The following is a 16,139-nucleotide window of genomic DNA, read 5'->3' as shown; positions in this document are numbered from 1 at the left end:
AAAAAATTATACAAGCACTTGTTTTTAAATGGTTAACCTTTAAGTTTTTATCGCTAAGTTAACCACTTTAAACACTAATCAAGAATTTAGGAATAACTAAAAATTAAACTCGTAACTTATGAAAAATATATTAGAGCCAGAGATTATATAAGCTAAAAAAATTATAAATATATAAAGCAATAAAACAATTATACAAATATTTATTCTCAATTGGTCAACCCTAAAATTTATATGGTTAAGCTAACAACAATAAAAAGTAATAAGACCTTATTCTTAGTATATTTATTTATTAATTATATATTCCAATAAAAAAAATTAACATTATATACTTATATATTAAGTTAATATACCGCAAAATTAATCTATATAATGTTTGTAAAAAAATATAAATATTGAGTGCACCATGAAAACTGAATTCGATAACTTAGTTAAAAAATTAGTTAAACAATATTGATAAAACAAACGATTTATCTAAAAAATATTCGGTGAATAATATTTACACTAAGAAAATTAGATTTAGTGATTTAGTTAAAAAATTAGTTCAATCATATTGACAACATAAATGATTTATCTACAAAATTCTTAATATAATAAAAATATTATAAATTAATATAAATCATCTATAACTTTTCAATCAGAAGAATTGAAATTGAAATTGTATAATTATATAATAATAAATATTTTTTTAGCGAAGCTTCTTAATATATTAAATTGCATATCTTAATAAATAAAATGACTAATTATTTATAGTCATATCTTAAATTATATATAAAAAAAATTACCAACTCTTGTTTTCAAACGGTGAATTTTTGAGTTTTCATCATTAAACTAATCATCATAAAGGCTAAATAAGAATTCAAGAATAACTAAAATTTAAATATGTAACTTGTGAAAATTATATTACAGCCAAAGATTGCATAAATTGGAAAAATTATAAATATATAAAGTAATAAAACAATTATATAAATTTATGCTCTCAAGTAGTCGCTAAACTAACCACTATAAATAGTAATAAGCTACCTCCTAATATATTTAATTATTAATTATATATTCCAATAGTAAAAAATGAACATTATATACTTATATATTAAGTTAATATATCGTAAAAACTAATCTATATAATGTTTGTAAAAAAAATATAAATATGAAGTGCACCATAAAAGTTAGATTCGGTGACTTAGTTAAAAATTCGTTAATTAATATTGATGAAGAATAAGTTATCTAAAGAATATTGAGTGAAAAATTTTTACACTATCAAAATTAGATTCAGTGATTTAGATAAAAAAAAATATTAGTTAAATCATATTAACAACACAAATGAATCTTCTAAAAAATTATTAATATAATAAAAATATTATAAATTAATAAAAATCATCTATAACTTTTCATACCGAAAAATTAAAATTGAATTCGTACAATTATGTAATAATAAATATTTTTTAGCGATGCTTCTTAGTATAGAAAATCATATATCCTAATAAATAAAAATACTAATTATTTATAGTCATATCCTAAATTATATAGAAAGCAATAAAAAAATGATACAAATCCTTGTTTTCAAATCATGAACCCTGAGTTTTTATTGCTAAGCTAATCACTGTAAATACTAACCAATGATTTAAAAATAACTAAAAATTAAAGTCGTAACTTTTGAAAAATATGTTACAACCAAAGATCATAGCAGTTGAAAAGACCACAAATATATGAAATAATAAAATAATTATACAAATTTTTATTCTCAACTAGTGAACCTTAAAATTTATATCGCTAAGCTAATCACCATAAACAGTATTAAGACCTACTTTTTAATATATTTAATTATTAATTATATATTTATTTGTAAAAAATTAATTTATATATTAAGTAAATATACCGTAAACACGGTAGATCTAGAAATATAGACATAAGTAAAAATAGTAAACAAATATATAATAACTAAAATTTTGCCACATATTTTATTTTATACGAGTGCAGAATAAATATGAATAACAAAATCTAATTTTAATACGATGATTAATGTAATAAAAAGTTATTAAAATTTATAATATTACAACCAGGTAAAATATTAAATACTAATTTTATAATCTTAGAAAATAGTTTCGGAAACTACTCTCTTAAAATCTTACGAAGAAAAGATTATTGCAAGCTATATATAAATTTTAGATATTAATTTTTTTATCCTTGTGTTTCAATCTTTAAAATTTGTTGCAACTTAAATTAAATATTATATAAATTTTGCTATTTTAAATTGAATTTAAAATAAAATTTTTTAAATCAGTTCGAATTCTGGAAATTAAAATAAATTGTTCCAAACCAGATAAATATTAAAGAAAGTAGAAGGTATTAAAAAAATAAATTGACATGAAGGTAGCATAAATTCCCATTTGAGGCTCCATTGCTACTGTTGATTGTTGAACATGGGCTGCTTTTCTTTTTTTTTTTATTAACAAAATCTAAACATTTGAGGTCAAATTAATTATTGGAGTTTTTTTCAGTGGAAAAAGTATTTTTAAGATCTTTATAGTCTAAAATTCTCTATAAATCATGACCATTCAATTTTTGAATCAATGGCTCATATTTAAAATTTTTATTAATAATATAATAATTATATATATATATATATATATTTAAATACTTTTATAAATACTTCTATTTTAAAATTACATTTTTGTCCTTTCTTTTCATCTTTTTTTCATCACTCCTTGCTGGTGACGTCCCTGAAAGAAGGAGTACGACTGCCACGAGGAGCCGCTGTCACGTGGCACCTGGAATCCTCCAAAAGCTTCTAGAAGGCCTGAAAACAGGCGAAAAGCCGACGAGCGAATACCGTAGCTCCCTCCTACAAATAACCGACATAGACCTAGCGAAGCTATCCGATTCTTCGCACTCCAAACATGGCTTCTACATCAAGCTATCCGATTCCTCGCACTCCATCTATGCCGCACTCCTTTCTGACCAACACGACTTCGTTTTGAGTAACAAGATGCAGCTCAGCCAGTTCATCTACGTTGACAGGCTGAAATCCGGTTCGCCCGTTTTCATCGTTCGGGACGCCAAACCGCTTCTTGGAAGACACCCTCTTGTTGGTACTCCTGAGCCTTTGATGAGTTTAAGAGAGAGGGGTTCACACAGAAAGAAAAATTTCGCTTCTGTCCCTAGACGAGACTCTTGAGAAACTGTGTCCTCTTCCATGGTTGTTAAACCTGTAAACTTGGATTTTGACCAATGTACCCATGTTAAGGGATTTGTGGTCAAGAGTGTCAGTTCTTTTATCTTGCCGTTGGTTAGAGTCAGGACTGGTGGTGGTGGTGGTGGTGGTGGTGATAGTGGATACGGAGGGGGGCCGTCATGAAGGTGGATACAACAGAAATGGTGGTGGCGGCGGTGGCTACGGAGAAAACAATGTGAGAAGAAAAAGAATATGGGAGAAGAGGAAGAAGATGAAGACATTTATGTAATTTACTATTTTATTTTATAATTTTTTCTTTTAAGACCACCAAGAACCTGAATATACTTTTCCCACCTAAGACAAAGCCTTCATTATTTGGGATATCCAATCTGATGTTGCCATAACTCAATCCAGAAGTCCACCCTACTAATACTAGAAACAGACAGCCTTGGTTTAGCTATAGCTACCACCTTCCATCACGCCAGACAAGTCCTGACACCAATTTCCATCTGTCGATCTGGCAGTGAAACAGAAAGAATATCTATATATCTGTACCAACTTGCATATGTACCGTCCCTCCAACTTTTTTATATTTTAATAGATATAGATAGATAGACATATACTAGCACGGGATCAAATTGCCTCAAATCTTCAACATAAAATTATCATAATATAGCCAGCAGAAAAAATGAGTGAATACTCGATTCGATCTCTAATAGTTTTTTGTTTTTTTTAAGGGTTATCAAATCCCAAACAAAAAAATATCTTTTTTAATCTTTGATATTTAATTTTGTGAGATGCATTAATTCCTCTGTTAATGATCTATTTTCAAAGTATATTTATGTGATAGATTAATCACTAATATATTTTTTTAGTTTTATACCGTAAATTTAGCTAATGTATTTGAAAAAAATAATAAAAAAATAAAAATAAAAAATAAATGGCTTTAATAATTATCCTTAACAAACAACGAGGCTCCTAACAGAAAAAAATTTGTTAATCCTAGTTGGTTCTTAATGGATGAATCAACAGTTTAACATGCCATATAGGCTTATTTCGTTAATACAGATAGAAAATATTGATAGATGGGTTAACCAGTCTCATAAAAATAAAGATTAGGGCCAAAAAGGATTTTTTTTAGTTGAGGGCCTCGTTGTCTTTTGAGATAATTGTCAGAAGCCGTTTAGGATTTTTTCCGGAAAAAAATAATAAAAAGTAATTACCGAAATAAGTCTCCAAGAAATTTAAAAGCGCCATTTTAGTCCCTAAAAAAAACTAATACACAAAAACATCCCAAAATTTTATTCCAACAGATAAATCAGTCATCAATTCATTTTTTAACAGAGTAATTACACAAATCAATTCCCAAAAATTTTAAAACGAACATTTTAATCCCAAAAAATGTTAATATACAAATCAATCACAACATTTTCTACGATCCATTTTATGGTGTGAAGAAATTTTATTATTTGTACATCTCTTTTTGTTGGATTTATAATTATGTATGTAGCGGAGGTGATTCAATAATATTTTTCTTTTCAAAAAATATCATTAAAAATCGAATAGGTTTAACTTAAATTTAAAAGTTAATTTGACTATAATATTACTAATATTTTTTAAAAAATTTTAAAGACCGATTTAGATAATTACTCCATAAAAAAATAAACTGAAAACTGATTGTTGAAATAAAATCTTAAGATATTTTATGTATTAATTTTTTTAGAAACTAAAATAATCCACTTTTTCTAATAATATTTTGTACGATAGTGTATTATCTGGACAACAAGGAAAAAAAAAAGACCAAGACTAACGATGCAATGGATCAAGAGCCTGCAAACAATAAGAAAAGGCAAGTACTATTAACTCTTATTAAACCTAATTACTTCCAAAATATTATTAAACACTATTTCCTTAAATAATAAAAATAAAACCACACACATGAATAATAATAATAGAAATAAAACCAAATCTAGTTATCCAACATTCCAACAACAAACAAGTAATAATACCTATTTTAATATACTAACACTCCAAAGTGCAATACAAATTGCAAAGTAAACCAACTTAAATATATACATAACATAAACTTAAAATTGCATAATTGCAGTATTGCAGGACCCAACATAAAAAAACTTCTTCAATTGACATTTCTCTTCTCCATCAAGTGAAGCCTTATTCATCTTAGCAACTATCCACTCCTATTAAGAAATACCAATTGAAACTGAAACTTGTTAGTGGTTAGAATATTTTAAAAGAAGCAAACTAAGTAAACTATACACTAATACAAGAAAGATGTGATATATACTTTAATTAGTGTTACCTACTTTAAATATTATATATATTTTTAAATTTAATTTGCAGATCCGTGGATCTGCAGATCAAACCGGGAATACAGGTGGAAAATCTGCGATCCAAACTTATTTATTTGCGAATCGAACCGGATTAGATGGACGAACCCAGTCATATCCGCAAAAATTAAAACGGACGCAGATAAATATTGCGGATTTACGAGTTAGATCCGATCCAGAAACACCCTCAAGCAACGGAAAGTAAATGAATAAAAGAATATGAAAACACTTAAGGCTTAAAAAAATGGCCCCTTTTGGTGTCTAATGGGAGCTTCTACCTTCTGCTCCTAAACTACTGTACTACAGTGATTGATAGAAAAATTCTTTATAGAACATACAATATTATCTTGCCATCAATTACTCCAGTATTGTGTTAAGTAGGAATACAACCTGGTTGATTCAAGATGCTGAAGAACAGTAAGTCCAATGCCCCATGTTAAAACAAAGGTTCCTATGCAATATTTCATAACATCATATTGTGCTGCTTTCCACCATTTCTCGAGATCAACAGCAAATTCAGATTTCTTATACCTGCGTCACAATCCTGAACTTGCAATTTAAAGAGGATAAAGTGCAAAAGAAACTAGTAGCGACCCTGGTTAATTAGTTAAATTAAAATGTACCTTGATTCACTGGAATTCTTCCTCATGGTAGTCCTTAGTTTCCCAATATCATGTAGCAATTGCATCTACATTATAAATTTTCCATCATGTAACAGCACAAGGCAAGTGCAAATTAAAAACCTCAACATAACTAGAAGTTGAGAAAAAATTACATGAGCAAACAAGAAATAGTGTAGAAAGAAAATTATCAAGAACCAAAGTAATTTCCATAGTTTAGAGCCGCCCTTTATACAATTTTACATATAAATGTTGCAAAGAACGAATCAAACTTTTGAATATATGTACTCTTCAACACATAATTTGTTTCAATAGCAATAGCCATTTGAATTACTAATGCTCCCTAAATCCATGCATCTACTTTAAGATGCAAAGACATAGATATATATCAATATAATCAAATATCTCATCATATGATTAAATGAGAATGAGAAATGCCCCGTTGTTATTTAAATGAGATGAACATTGAGAATGATTACAATATGCATTCAACAAACCATATTTTAAATTCTAGAGAAAAGCAATTTACCGAATGACATATATTACTAAATTCTTGTGTTTAAAATCATCACCTTTCATCCTTTGCTTTTCATATTTTCATGTGCAAATATTAGTTATCAGCAGTTAGCATAATTCCCCCAGTGTTGTTATTCTTATCCCGATATCAACGAGGATAAAACTAACATCAGAAACATCGCTACATTTAAAAAGACAAAGAACTAAGTTGTTACTCTCAAATTCCAACACCATTTAATGAGGTAACTTATCAATCATACCACTGTATTAGAATGTATCACTGTTGTCCAGGACAATATCTAAAAACGGATGCTTTGCAATCAGTATGCAAATGTGGAATACACATATATCCTAATGCCCAACATCAGTATGCAAATGTGGAAAAGAATTCCTTGGTAAGGATTACTATTATTTGTCAACTACATTAGTAAGCAATATTCTAAATATCACTTATACTACTAGTTTCATCTCATCACCATAATTGCAAACACAAATTCTAAATACCTTTGAGCTCTGCACTTCTGCTTTCAATTTGGATGAGCTGGACTCTTGGGTCTTTCAAAATTCAAACACATGAAGAGAAAAAAAAAAAAGAAAGAAAAAGAAGAAAAAAAACCTTATGTTAATAGTAGTAAACCAAACGTGTATTTTAGATTACAACAAAGGAGCATAAAAAATATATAAACATCAAAAGGGCCTCGGCCTCTGCATCTCTGCTTTTGGTACATTATCAAGACTATCATTCAAAACTTCAGTAAAGGCATCAGTTATTGCCTCAGCCTGCTTTCTGGGCACTCCTTGCGCCTCGAGTTTCTTAACCTAAAAAGAAAAAGCTATTAACAATGACAAAACCAAACTACTCATTTATTTTGACATATCCAATCGTTCTTAAAATTATAAATTTGTAACTAGTTAGAAAACAAATAAGTGAGCAAGAAAGCCATGAAAGGAGAAAGAATAAAAATTGGTAAGAAGGTAAGCGTAAATTACAAGGGTTAATGTGTCAACCAAGAAAAAGCGTCGTCCATCTGATTTCAACAATTGGGAAAATGATCGGAGACTTGAGTTGGAAGAAGACGACTTTGAGGCCCCAAAGCACGAAATCCCCGAACTCATTCTCAATTGTGCCAATCGCTTGCAAGCCGCGGCCATTATAATTTTCTCAAAAATAAGAAGATTGGAAGCCAAGAAGAATTTTCGAGACCTAAATGTGCACTAATCCCAAATCCTTGTTTTCAGCCACTATCCAAATAAAGAAGAAACAGAATCCAAGTACGAAAACTTAATCAACACGAAAGAGGCCAGGAAAGCAGAAGAATTTTTCCAAGATTTGATTTTGATTCCTCACATATCAATCCAGTTTCTATGATCAAGTAAATTTAGGTTTGAGTAAAAGACAAATAGGTCCCGAATCTTTTAAAACGAGGATATTTTTGTCCCTTAAGATTGGAAAATACATTTCGATCCCTCACGTTTTAAAACGGTCGTCAATTATACCCCTCCGTCCATTTTGAGCAAAAAATGGCAACGGAGCCAATTGACATGGAGGAGTAGAGAATGACGTGTCTGAAGTGGATTGGGACAAATTATTAGTAGTCAAATTCGTCTCTTAAGACCAAAACGACACCGTTCTTCCGATGGATTCAATAGTTAGACACTCTTCTTCTCCGACGCGTTCAACTGCCGCCATTATCACCCTTCTTAAGGCCTGCAAGACCATTCATCACCTCCACCAAGTCTACGCTTCCATCATCTAACGAGGTCTAGAGCAAGATCACCTCATCATCTCCCGCTTCATTTTCCTTTCCGCCTCCTTTGCTGCCACTGTTTCATATTACACCTCCGCCTTCGACCGCGTCCTTGGCCCTTCTCCTTTTTTCTGGAACTCCCTCATCAGAGCCCACACCAAAGGAAGTTACTTTTTTGATGCCTTCTCTGTTTTTATTCGCATGAAGGCACATGAGTCTCTTTCCGATAGGTACACTTACTCTTCTGTGATTAAGGCCTATTCAAGCATGTGCAGATCCTGCGAAGAAAAATTGATCCATGGCTCGGCATTGAGGTGTGGGGGTTGAAGGTGATATGTTTGTTGGAATCTATTTGGTTGATATGTATGGGAAATGTGGAAATATTGGTGACGCTCGCAAGGTGTTTGATGGAATGTTTGAGAAGAATGTAGTTTCATAGACGGCTATGGTGGTTAGCTATGTGAAGGTTGGGGATATGGTGGAGGCAAAGAGACTGTTTGATGAAATGCCTCAGAGGAATGTGGCATCATGGATTGCGATGATATGGGATTTTGTTAAGGTGGGAGATTTGGACAATGTTAGGGTAGTGCTTGATGCTATGCCAGAAAAGAGTGTTGCTTCTTTCACGATCATGATTGATGGCTATGCAAAGGCTGGTGATATGGCTACCTCAAGGTTCTTGTTCAACCAAGCTCCGGAAAAAGATATTGGTTAGCTTGATGTTGGTTTCTTCTCAATTGGTTGTCTTATATGTATGTGCTATGTTCGGATATACAACTTCAACCATACCAAGAAGGTGATGGTAAATTAACAATTTGTGTATTTAGTGGTCCCAGTTTAGTATGTTTGTGTGTATATTTCAAGGTCAATTTCAAGCATCTGGATGATGCTTTTGATATATCGAATGATCTCCAATCTTTGTACTTCCAGAAAATAGTGACTTAATTCTTGGAATGCAATTTTTTATGGTATTGCACAGGTGATACATACACATATAAGGTTGCTGCTTCTTTCGAAAAAGCCTGGCAGGTATTACTGTATGTGTTAGGATTAGAATTAGTTTAAAACTCTCAAATTTTGGTCTTCATTTTAGTGCTAGTGTTTATATATATAGTCTTACATAAATATGGTTAAGGAAGAAGTGTTCTATTTCTGCATTGCAAAGATTTGAGCATGTATATATGGTGATATTGTGAGTGGGGTCATAGATGTCAATGAATTAAGGTTTTTGGTTAAGTATATGGAAGGTATGGTTTGGAAGATGGATAAGTATGTTAGTAACACTAAGAATTTGTATAGTGAAATGGAGGTTTTGAATCAATAGGAGCAAGCTATGAACAAGTTTTAGAATAATCAAAATGAGGAGAGTAGAAGGGTCTTTGAGCAGAAATTGATGGCAGAGGCAAGATGTTAGGCATCAAGAACTAATTTGTCCATTAAAAATTTGTTCTCCATCCACATCAGCAACTAAAACGGACACCTAACACTCTACCCTTCCAAGTCAGCATGTTCCGGTGCCGTTTTGAAGCCCAATTCGACGGAGGGATCTAATTGTCACGCGTTTTAAAACGTGAGGGATCGAAATGTATTTTCCAATCTTGAGGAACAAAAATGTCCTCGTTTTAAAAGGTTAGGAACCTATTTGTCTTTTACTCTTTAGGTTTTTTTTTTGGGTGAGCTTATAATAAGAAAAGATGTTTTTTGAATTATCTTTTTATAAAAAAATTTATAAAAAATTAAAATTAATTTATTTTATGTAAAAAAATTTATTTATTAATTATATTTAGATATAATAATATAAAAATATTTTATTATTTATTTATTATATAAAAAATATCTTTTAAAAAATAACTAAAAAAATATAAATGGTAGTTTTTTCAAAAAAAAGTTTTTTTAGTATTTTTATTTTTATTAATAAAAATTTACCAAATACATTAAAAATAAAGAGTCTTTTTTTATTAATTTTTTTTACTAACTTAATAACACTCAAATAAACACTTAATATATAAAACAGTTGGGTGCATATGATTTTTAGGTACTCATAAAATATAGTTAGAGCAAACCAAATCTTAATATATATCATTTCTAAAGTCTCCTCACCTATAAAATTTTGCTCAGTTTTGATCAATTAGTCTCTCTAATGTCTGCTACAAAATTGTTACTAAAATTATTGCAGAAAGAATAAAATCGCACTTGGGATACATTGTTTCTAATACCCAGGCCAACTTCATCCCTGGAAGAATTAGTGCTGATAATATCATGGTAGCACAAGAAGTGATCCATACTATAAGGACGAAAGTTAGTGGTAAAGGGCTCATAGCAATCAAAATAGATTTGGAGAAGGCATATGATCGTCTTAATTGAAACTTTATCATTGATACTCTCAAAGATATTGGCATTCCAGAGAATATTGTGAATGTTATTCACTTCTGCATCTCCTCTCCCATTATGAGCTTGCTTTGGAATGGATTCCATCAGAGAATTTCAACCCAACAAGAGGCATTAAATAGAGAGATCGCTTATCTCTTTATCTTTTTGTTTTATGTATTGAAAGACTTTCTCAACTTATTAACTCTTTAATAGAGCAGAAAAACTGAAAACCTATTAAGTTAACTAGGAATGATCCTCATTTGTCTCATCTTTTTTTTGCTGATGACTTCATTCTTTTCGCGGAAGCAAACAAGGAACAGGTTCGAGTCATCAAGGAAGTGCTAAAGACCTTTTGTAAAGCTTCTGGTCAGAAAGTCAGCCCCAGTAAATCCTGCATCTTCTTCTCTAAGAATGTTAATCACAAGTTCACAACAGAAGAGAAGAGTTCAGTGACGATCTCGATATTCTACTAACCAGCAATTTAGGAAAGTACCTCGGCATACCGCTCATCCATGAGAAGTCCGGAAAACACCATTTTCAACCAATTCTAGACAAGATGCAGGCCAAATTGTCGAGTTGGAACATGAAGACCCTTTCCCTTGTCGAGAGATGCACCCTTGTTCAAGCGGTTTTGACTACTATTCCGAGCTATACTATGCAGACGATGAAGATGCCCAATGAAGTTTGTAATAAAATTGATAAAAATATGTAAATATTTTCTTTGGGGGTCTAATGTGGAGAGCAAGAAGATTCATCTCCTGAATTGAGATACCATTTGCCAGCCAAAGGAATTAGGAGGGCTAAGATTGCGCAAGGCACAATAATCAAATAACCATTTTTTCGTGAAATTGGCTTAGGGGCTAGTGCATAATGATCAAGCTCTCTGAATGAAAGTAATGAAGGTGAAATATGGTTGTGGAGACATCTTTATTCCAAAGGTTATTAAAAAAGCGAACTGTTTTAATGTTTGGAGAGGTATTGTTAAAATTTGAGACCAATTTCAAAGCAACTTAATCTGGAGAATTGGGGATGGTAAGAACATTAAATTTTGGAAAGCTCACTAGATTCATAGTATATCAGAATTGAGCGAGTTATCACTGGAACAAATCGGAGAAGACAAAGCTGATAAGGATTTAGCAACCTATGCTACAATGGAAATGGAAGGTTGTTGAGATTGAAAGAGGTTAGCTCAACTACTCCCATAGGAGGTTATAGATATTATTCGAACTTATAAAGCTTCCCAATTCCTTAGGATGACTATCAGAACCAAAGGGCAGTTTCTCTATCAAATTAGCTTACAAAAGTTACTATGTTGAAAAGAGGGATCTAGACCAGATTTACAAATTTTGCTGGAAAACCAAGTTTATTTATAATTATAATCATTGTTTATAATTGTAGTTATAATTGTAATCATTGTCTAGGAAAACCAGGTTTATTTACAATGATTACAATTATAAATAAACAAATAAAGCTAAGGCATGAATTATGAATATATTGTAGTTAAATGAAGACAAAGGTGGTGATGGCGAACATGAATGGATGAATGGTTGGTGAGGAAGAAAAGAAAAGATAGAAGAGATGGGAACATGGAAATAGCAAAAGAAGGAGCACAAATCCAAAATCCCACTGGTCAACAAACACATCACACTTCACAATCCTTATCTGCCTCCCATTTCCTAACTTACCTTCAAATCTCCATCATTATACTCATGCAAATTTCATTTTCTTTAATTTGATGCTCTATATTATGATAGGAAGTTTTTAACTTTTATTTTTTGAATAATTTATTTAGCTTCTCTTTGATTTTTTTTTTAAATTTCAGTGTTTTTTAAACATTTCTTTTTTATCATTGAGACTTTAAGGTTACCAAGTGTAGTAGTTAAATTTTAATTTTAGGTGATAAAATATGTTAAAGATTAGAAAAATTTTTAACTGTTTAAGAATATCATACAATATTTTTATGAATTCTTTTAATATATAGCTCAATTTGCTTGTTTGAAGATATTGTCCATTTTAATACTATAAACTATACAATTTTTTTTTCCACATAAAGTCTTGGGGGCTAGTGTTTTTTAATAAATTCTAGCTAACATTTGACTAGTATTTAGTCTTTAACACTGTTGTATTTCAGTTTTTTCTAAACTTATATACAAAAATATTAATATTAGTTAATTGATGATCTAAAATAATAAAATTTGTTAGTCCTACAACACTATTATACTTAACCCATCAAAGTGCTTCTAAGGGACATATTTACCTTCTTATTGTCAATGTAAAATAACACATAGCAGTATAGCACAATAAAACTAAGGGGAAATAAAGGTTTCTCTTTTGGTTAAGATCATAGCTATTATTGAGTATTCGCATATGATATATTAAGCATTATTCTATAAGCGGAAACTCAAAATTGTTTAAATTTGAGTTAATATTTAAAGTGGTCTCTAAATTTACAATCATTGAATTTAGCGGAAACTCAAACAATTATAGTTTAGGTATTAATCTATTTTTTATTCTTTTCATGAATTTATATATTTTATTTTATTCTCAATTTAGTGATCCTTATTATTTATTTGTTTATCTTTCGTTCTATTCTATTATATGTAATTAGATTGCATATAAATTTTTAAAGTGAATTGATCAATTTACTAATTTAGAATATATATTTTTATTTTTAGAAATAGTAATGGAGAAATATTTCAAAAGAAAGCTACCACTAAAATCTGAAGTCACTCCATTAGTCTCTTCTAATAAAAAGAAGTTCTTAGAATTCAATGTGAAAAGTCTGGTAGCTGATCCTAGACAACGACCCAAATTTTCAAATTATGATCCAAATGTCAGAGATGAAGTTAGACGAGCTTATTTGCAAAAAGGTCCTTGTCAACCAAGAGAACATGATTTTCCATAAACATATTTTGGAACTTCTCTCCGTAGATTTAATGCTGATTGGTTTGATGAATTTGGCAATTGGTTGGAATATAGTATTTCAAAAGATGCTGTATTTTGTCTCTGTTGCTATCTTATGAAACCTGATGGTGCGAGTGGTGATGCTTTTGTAAAAGAGGGCTTTTCAAATTGGAAAAAGAAGGAGCGATTACAAACACATGTTGGAAATCATGATAGTGCAAAGAAAATGCGAAGCACTCATGAAGTAAAAACAACATATTGAAGTTATTTTTCAAAAGCATTCAGACCAAGCTAAAAGAGATTACCGAACTCACTTAACAGCAACAATTGAGTGCATTAGGTTCTTATTGCGACAAGGATTGGCCTTTCGTGGTGATGACGAATCGCACAATTCAAATAATCAAGGTAATTTTTTGGAGCTTCTTGACTTTCTTGCTCAACATAATACAGAGATTGATCATGTTTTCAAAAATGCTCATGGAAACCTTAAGCTAGTAGCACCTAAAATTCAAAAAGATATTGTTAGAGCTGCTGTAAATGAAACTACTAAAGTTATTATTGATGATCTTAGAGATGATTTATTTGCTGTTTTAGTTGATGAAGCTCGAGACATTTCTGTTAAAGAGCAAATGGCTGTTTGTTTGCGGTATGTGAACAAAGAAGGGATTGTAATGGAGCGATTTCTTGGCCTTGTCCATGTTTCTAGCACAAATGCGTTGTCGTTAAAAGTAGCTTTGGAATCTTTATTAACAAAGCATAATTTAAGTTTAACAAGAATACGTGGACAAGGTTACGATGGAGCTACTAATATGCAGGGAGAATTTAATGGCTTAAAAAGTTTGATCTTGAAAGAAAATGCTTGTGCTTTTTATGTTCATTGTTTTGCTCACCAACTTCAATTAGCACTTGTGGTTGTTGCAAAGAAACAGGTCGAAATTTCACTACTTTTTAATTTGCTTGCTCGTTTGTGCAATATTGTTGGAGTTTCTTGTAAACGTAAAGACATGCTTCGTGAAAGTAAAATGCAAAAGACAATTGTTGCATTACAAAATAGAGATGTTTCTAGTGGGCGTGGCTTAAATCAAGAAACAACATTGAAAAGGGCAGGTGATACTCGATGGGGCTCACATTATGGTACAATACTTAGCTTGATTTCTATTTTTTCTTCCGTGGTAGAAGTTCTTGAAGTTATTGAGGAAGATGGAAATAATCCTGAACAAAGAGTTGAAGCATGCCAATTATTGAATCATATTCAATCTTTTGAATTTGTATTCAATTTACATTTGATGAAAAGTATATTAGGAATTACTAATGAGTTGTCTCAAACTCTACAAAGAAGTGATCAAGACATTATAAATGCTATGACATTGGTTAAAGTGTCCAAGCAACGATTGCAAGGTATAAGAGACGATGGTTGGTCCTCTTTGCTCAACGAAGTTTTACTATTTTGTGATAGTCACAATATTCTTGCTCCAAATATGAATGATACATTTGTATCACAAGGAAGATCAAGGCGCAAAATCCAAAAGGTCTCAAACTTGCATCATTTTCAAGTTGAATTATTTTATCAAGTGATTGATAGACAACTTCAAAAGCTTAACAATCGTTTTACAGAGGTAAATACCGAGCTACTTCTTTGTATAGCTTGTTTGAATCCAAGTGACTCATTTTTTGCATTTGATAAGGAGAAGTTGCTTCGTTTAGCTGAATTTTATCCACATGAATTCTCTTCTACTCAACTTTTGGCACTTGATAGTCAACTTGAGAATTTTATATTGGATATGCGTCTTGATGATCAATTCTCAAATATAAATAGAATTAGTGGACTATCTCAAAAGTTAGTTGAGACAAAAAAGCATATTGTTTATCCATTGGTATTTCTTCTGTTGAAATTAGCTTTGATTCTACCTGTGGCAACAGCATCAGTTGAGAGAACATTTTCTGCTATGAATATCATAAAGAGTCAACTTCGTAATCGAATGGGAGATGAGTGGTTGAATGATTGTTTGGTTACATATATAGAAAGAGAGACATTCAATCAAGTTGATAATGAAACAATTATTCAACATTTTCAAAATATGAAAACAAGAAGAGAAGTACCTTCAAGATTTGAAGCGAAGAAAGTTAGCAGCTAATGTAATTTTTGGTTTTTTTTGTATTCAAATAATTAATGTGCACTTTTATATTTTTAAATTTAAATTAATATATATTTTGATAATAATGTGTATTATTTTTGCCCCCCACCATAAATTTTTTGGGTCCGTCACTGGTTGTGCTAGTAAAATGTTCCTGTTCCATTTTAACACCCAAGTAAAATATAAACGACATCCTTTATGTAGCGTTTTGGTGGAGAGACAAAGACTGAAAGACTGAGACTGAGAGACAGAGACAGAAATAAATCTCAGTATTCTGTTTGGTGTAAAGTGGGAGAAAGAAATTAAAATAAGAATGAAACTCTAATTTA

At 30.7% G+C, this 16,139-nt stretch overlaps 2 protein-coding genes across 3 annotated transcripts; one reads left to right on the top strand and one right to left on the bottom strand.

Annotated features, from left to right (window-relative positions):
* Positions 1–5,108: 5,108 nt before the first annotated feature.
* Positions 5,109–8,101, bottom strand: LOC112697700 (uncharacterized). 2 transcript variants are annotated; one of them, XM_025750989.3, is made up of 6 exons: positions 7,644–8,101; positions 7,380–7,472; positions 7,158–7,208; positions 6,141–6,205; positions 5,908–6,048; positions 5,109–5,367 (listed from the first exon to the last, which is right to left on the bottom strand). In XM_025750989.3, exons 1-6 carry the CDS (start codon positions 7,803–7,805, stop codon positions 5,358–5,360), a joined length of 522 nt encoding a protein of 173 aa, XP_025606774.1. In that variant the 5' UTR covers positions 7,806–8,101; the 3' UTR covers positions 5,109–5,357. The 2 variants fall into 2 exon arrangements, with proteins under 2 accessions (XP_025606774.1, XP_025606775.1); XM_025750990.3 differs by lacking the exon at positions 7,380–7,472 and having other exon boundaries at positions 7,644–8,044.
* A 745-nt stretch (positions 8,102–8,846) lies between these two features.
* LOC112805970 (uncharacterized) lies at positions 8,847–15,810 on the top strand. The gene is made up of 3 exons (XM_025848285.2): positions 8,847–9,111; positions 9,381–9,438; positions 14,016–15,810. The coding sequence occupies exons 1-3, from the start codon at positions 8,847–8,849 to the stop codon at positions 15,808–15,810; spliced, it is 2,118 nt and encodes a 705-aa protein (XP_025704070.2).
* Positions 15,811–16,139: the final 329 nt, after the last annotated feature.

Source organism: Arachis hypogaea, chromosome 16 (assembly GCF_003086295.3).
Source record: "Arachis hypogaea cultivar Tifrunner chromosome 16, arahy.Tifrunner.gnm2.J5K5, whole genome shotgun sequence".
NCBI classification, from domain to species: domain Eukaryota; kingdom Viridiplantae; phylum Streptophyta; class Magnoliopsida; order Fabales; family Fabaceae; genus Arachis; species Arachis hypogaea.
This window is presented reverse-complemented; position numbering and strand designations above follow the sequence as displayed.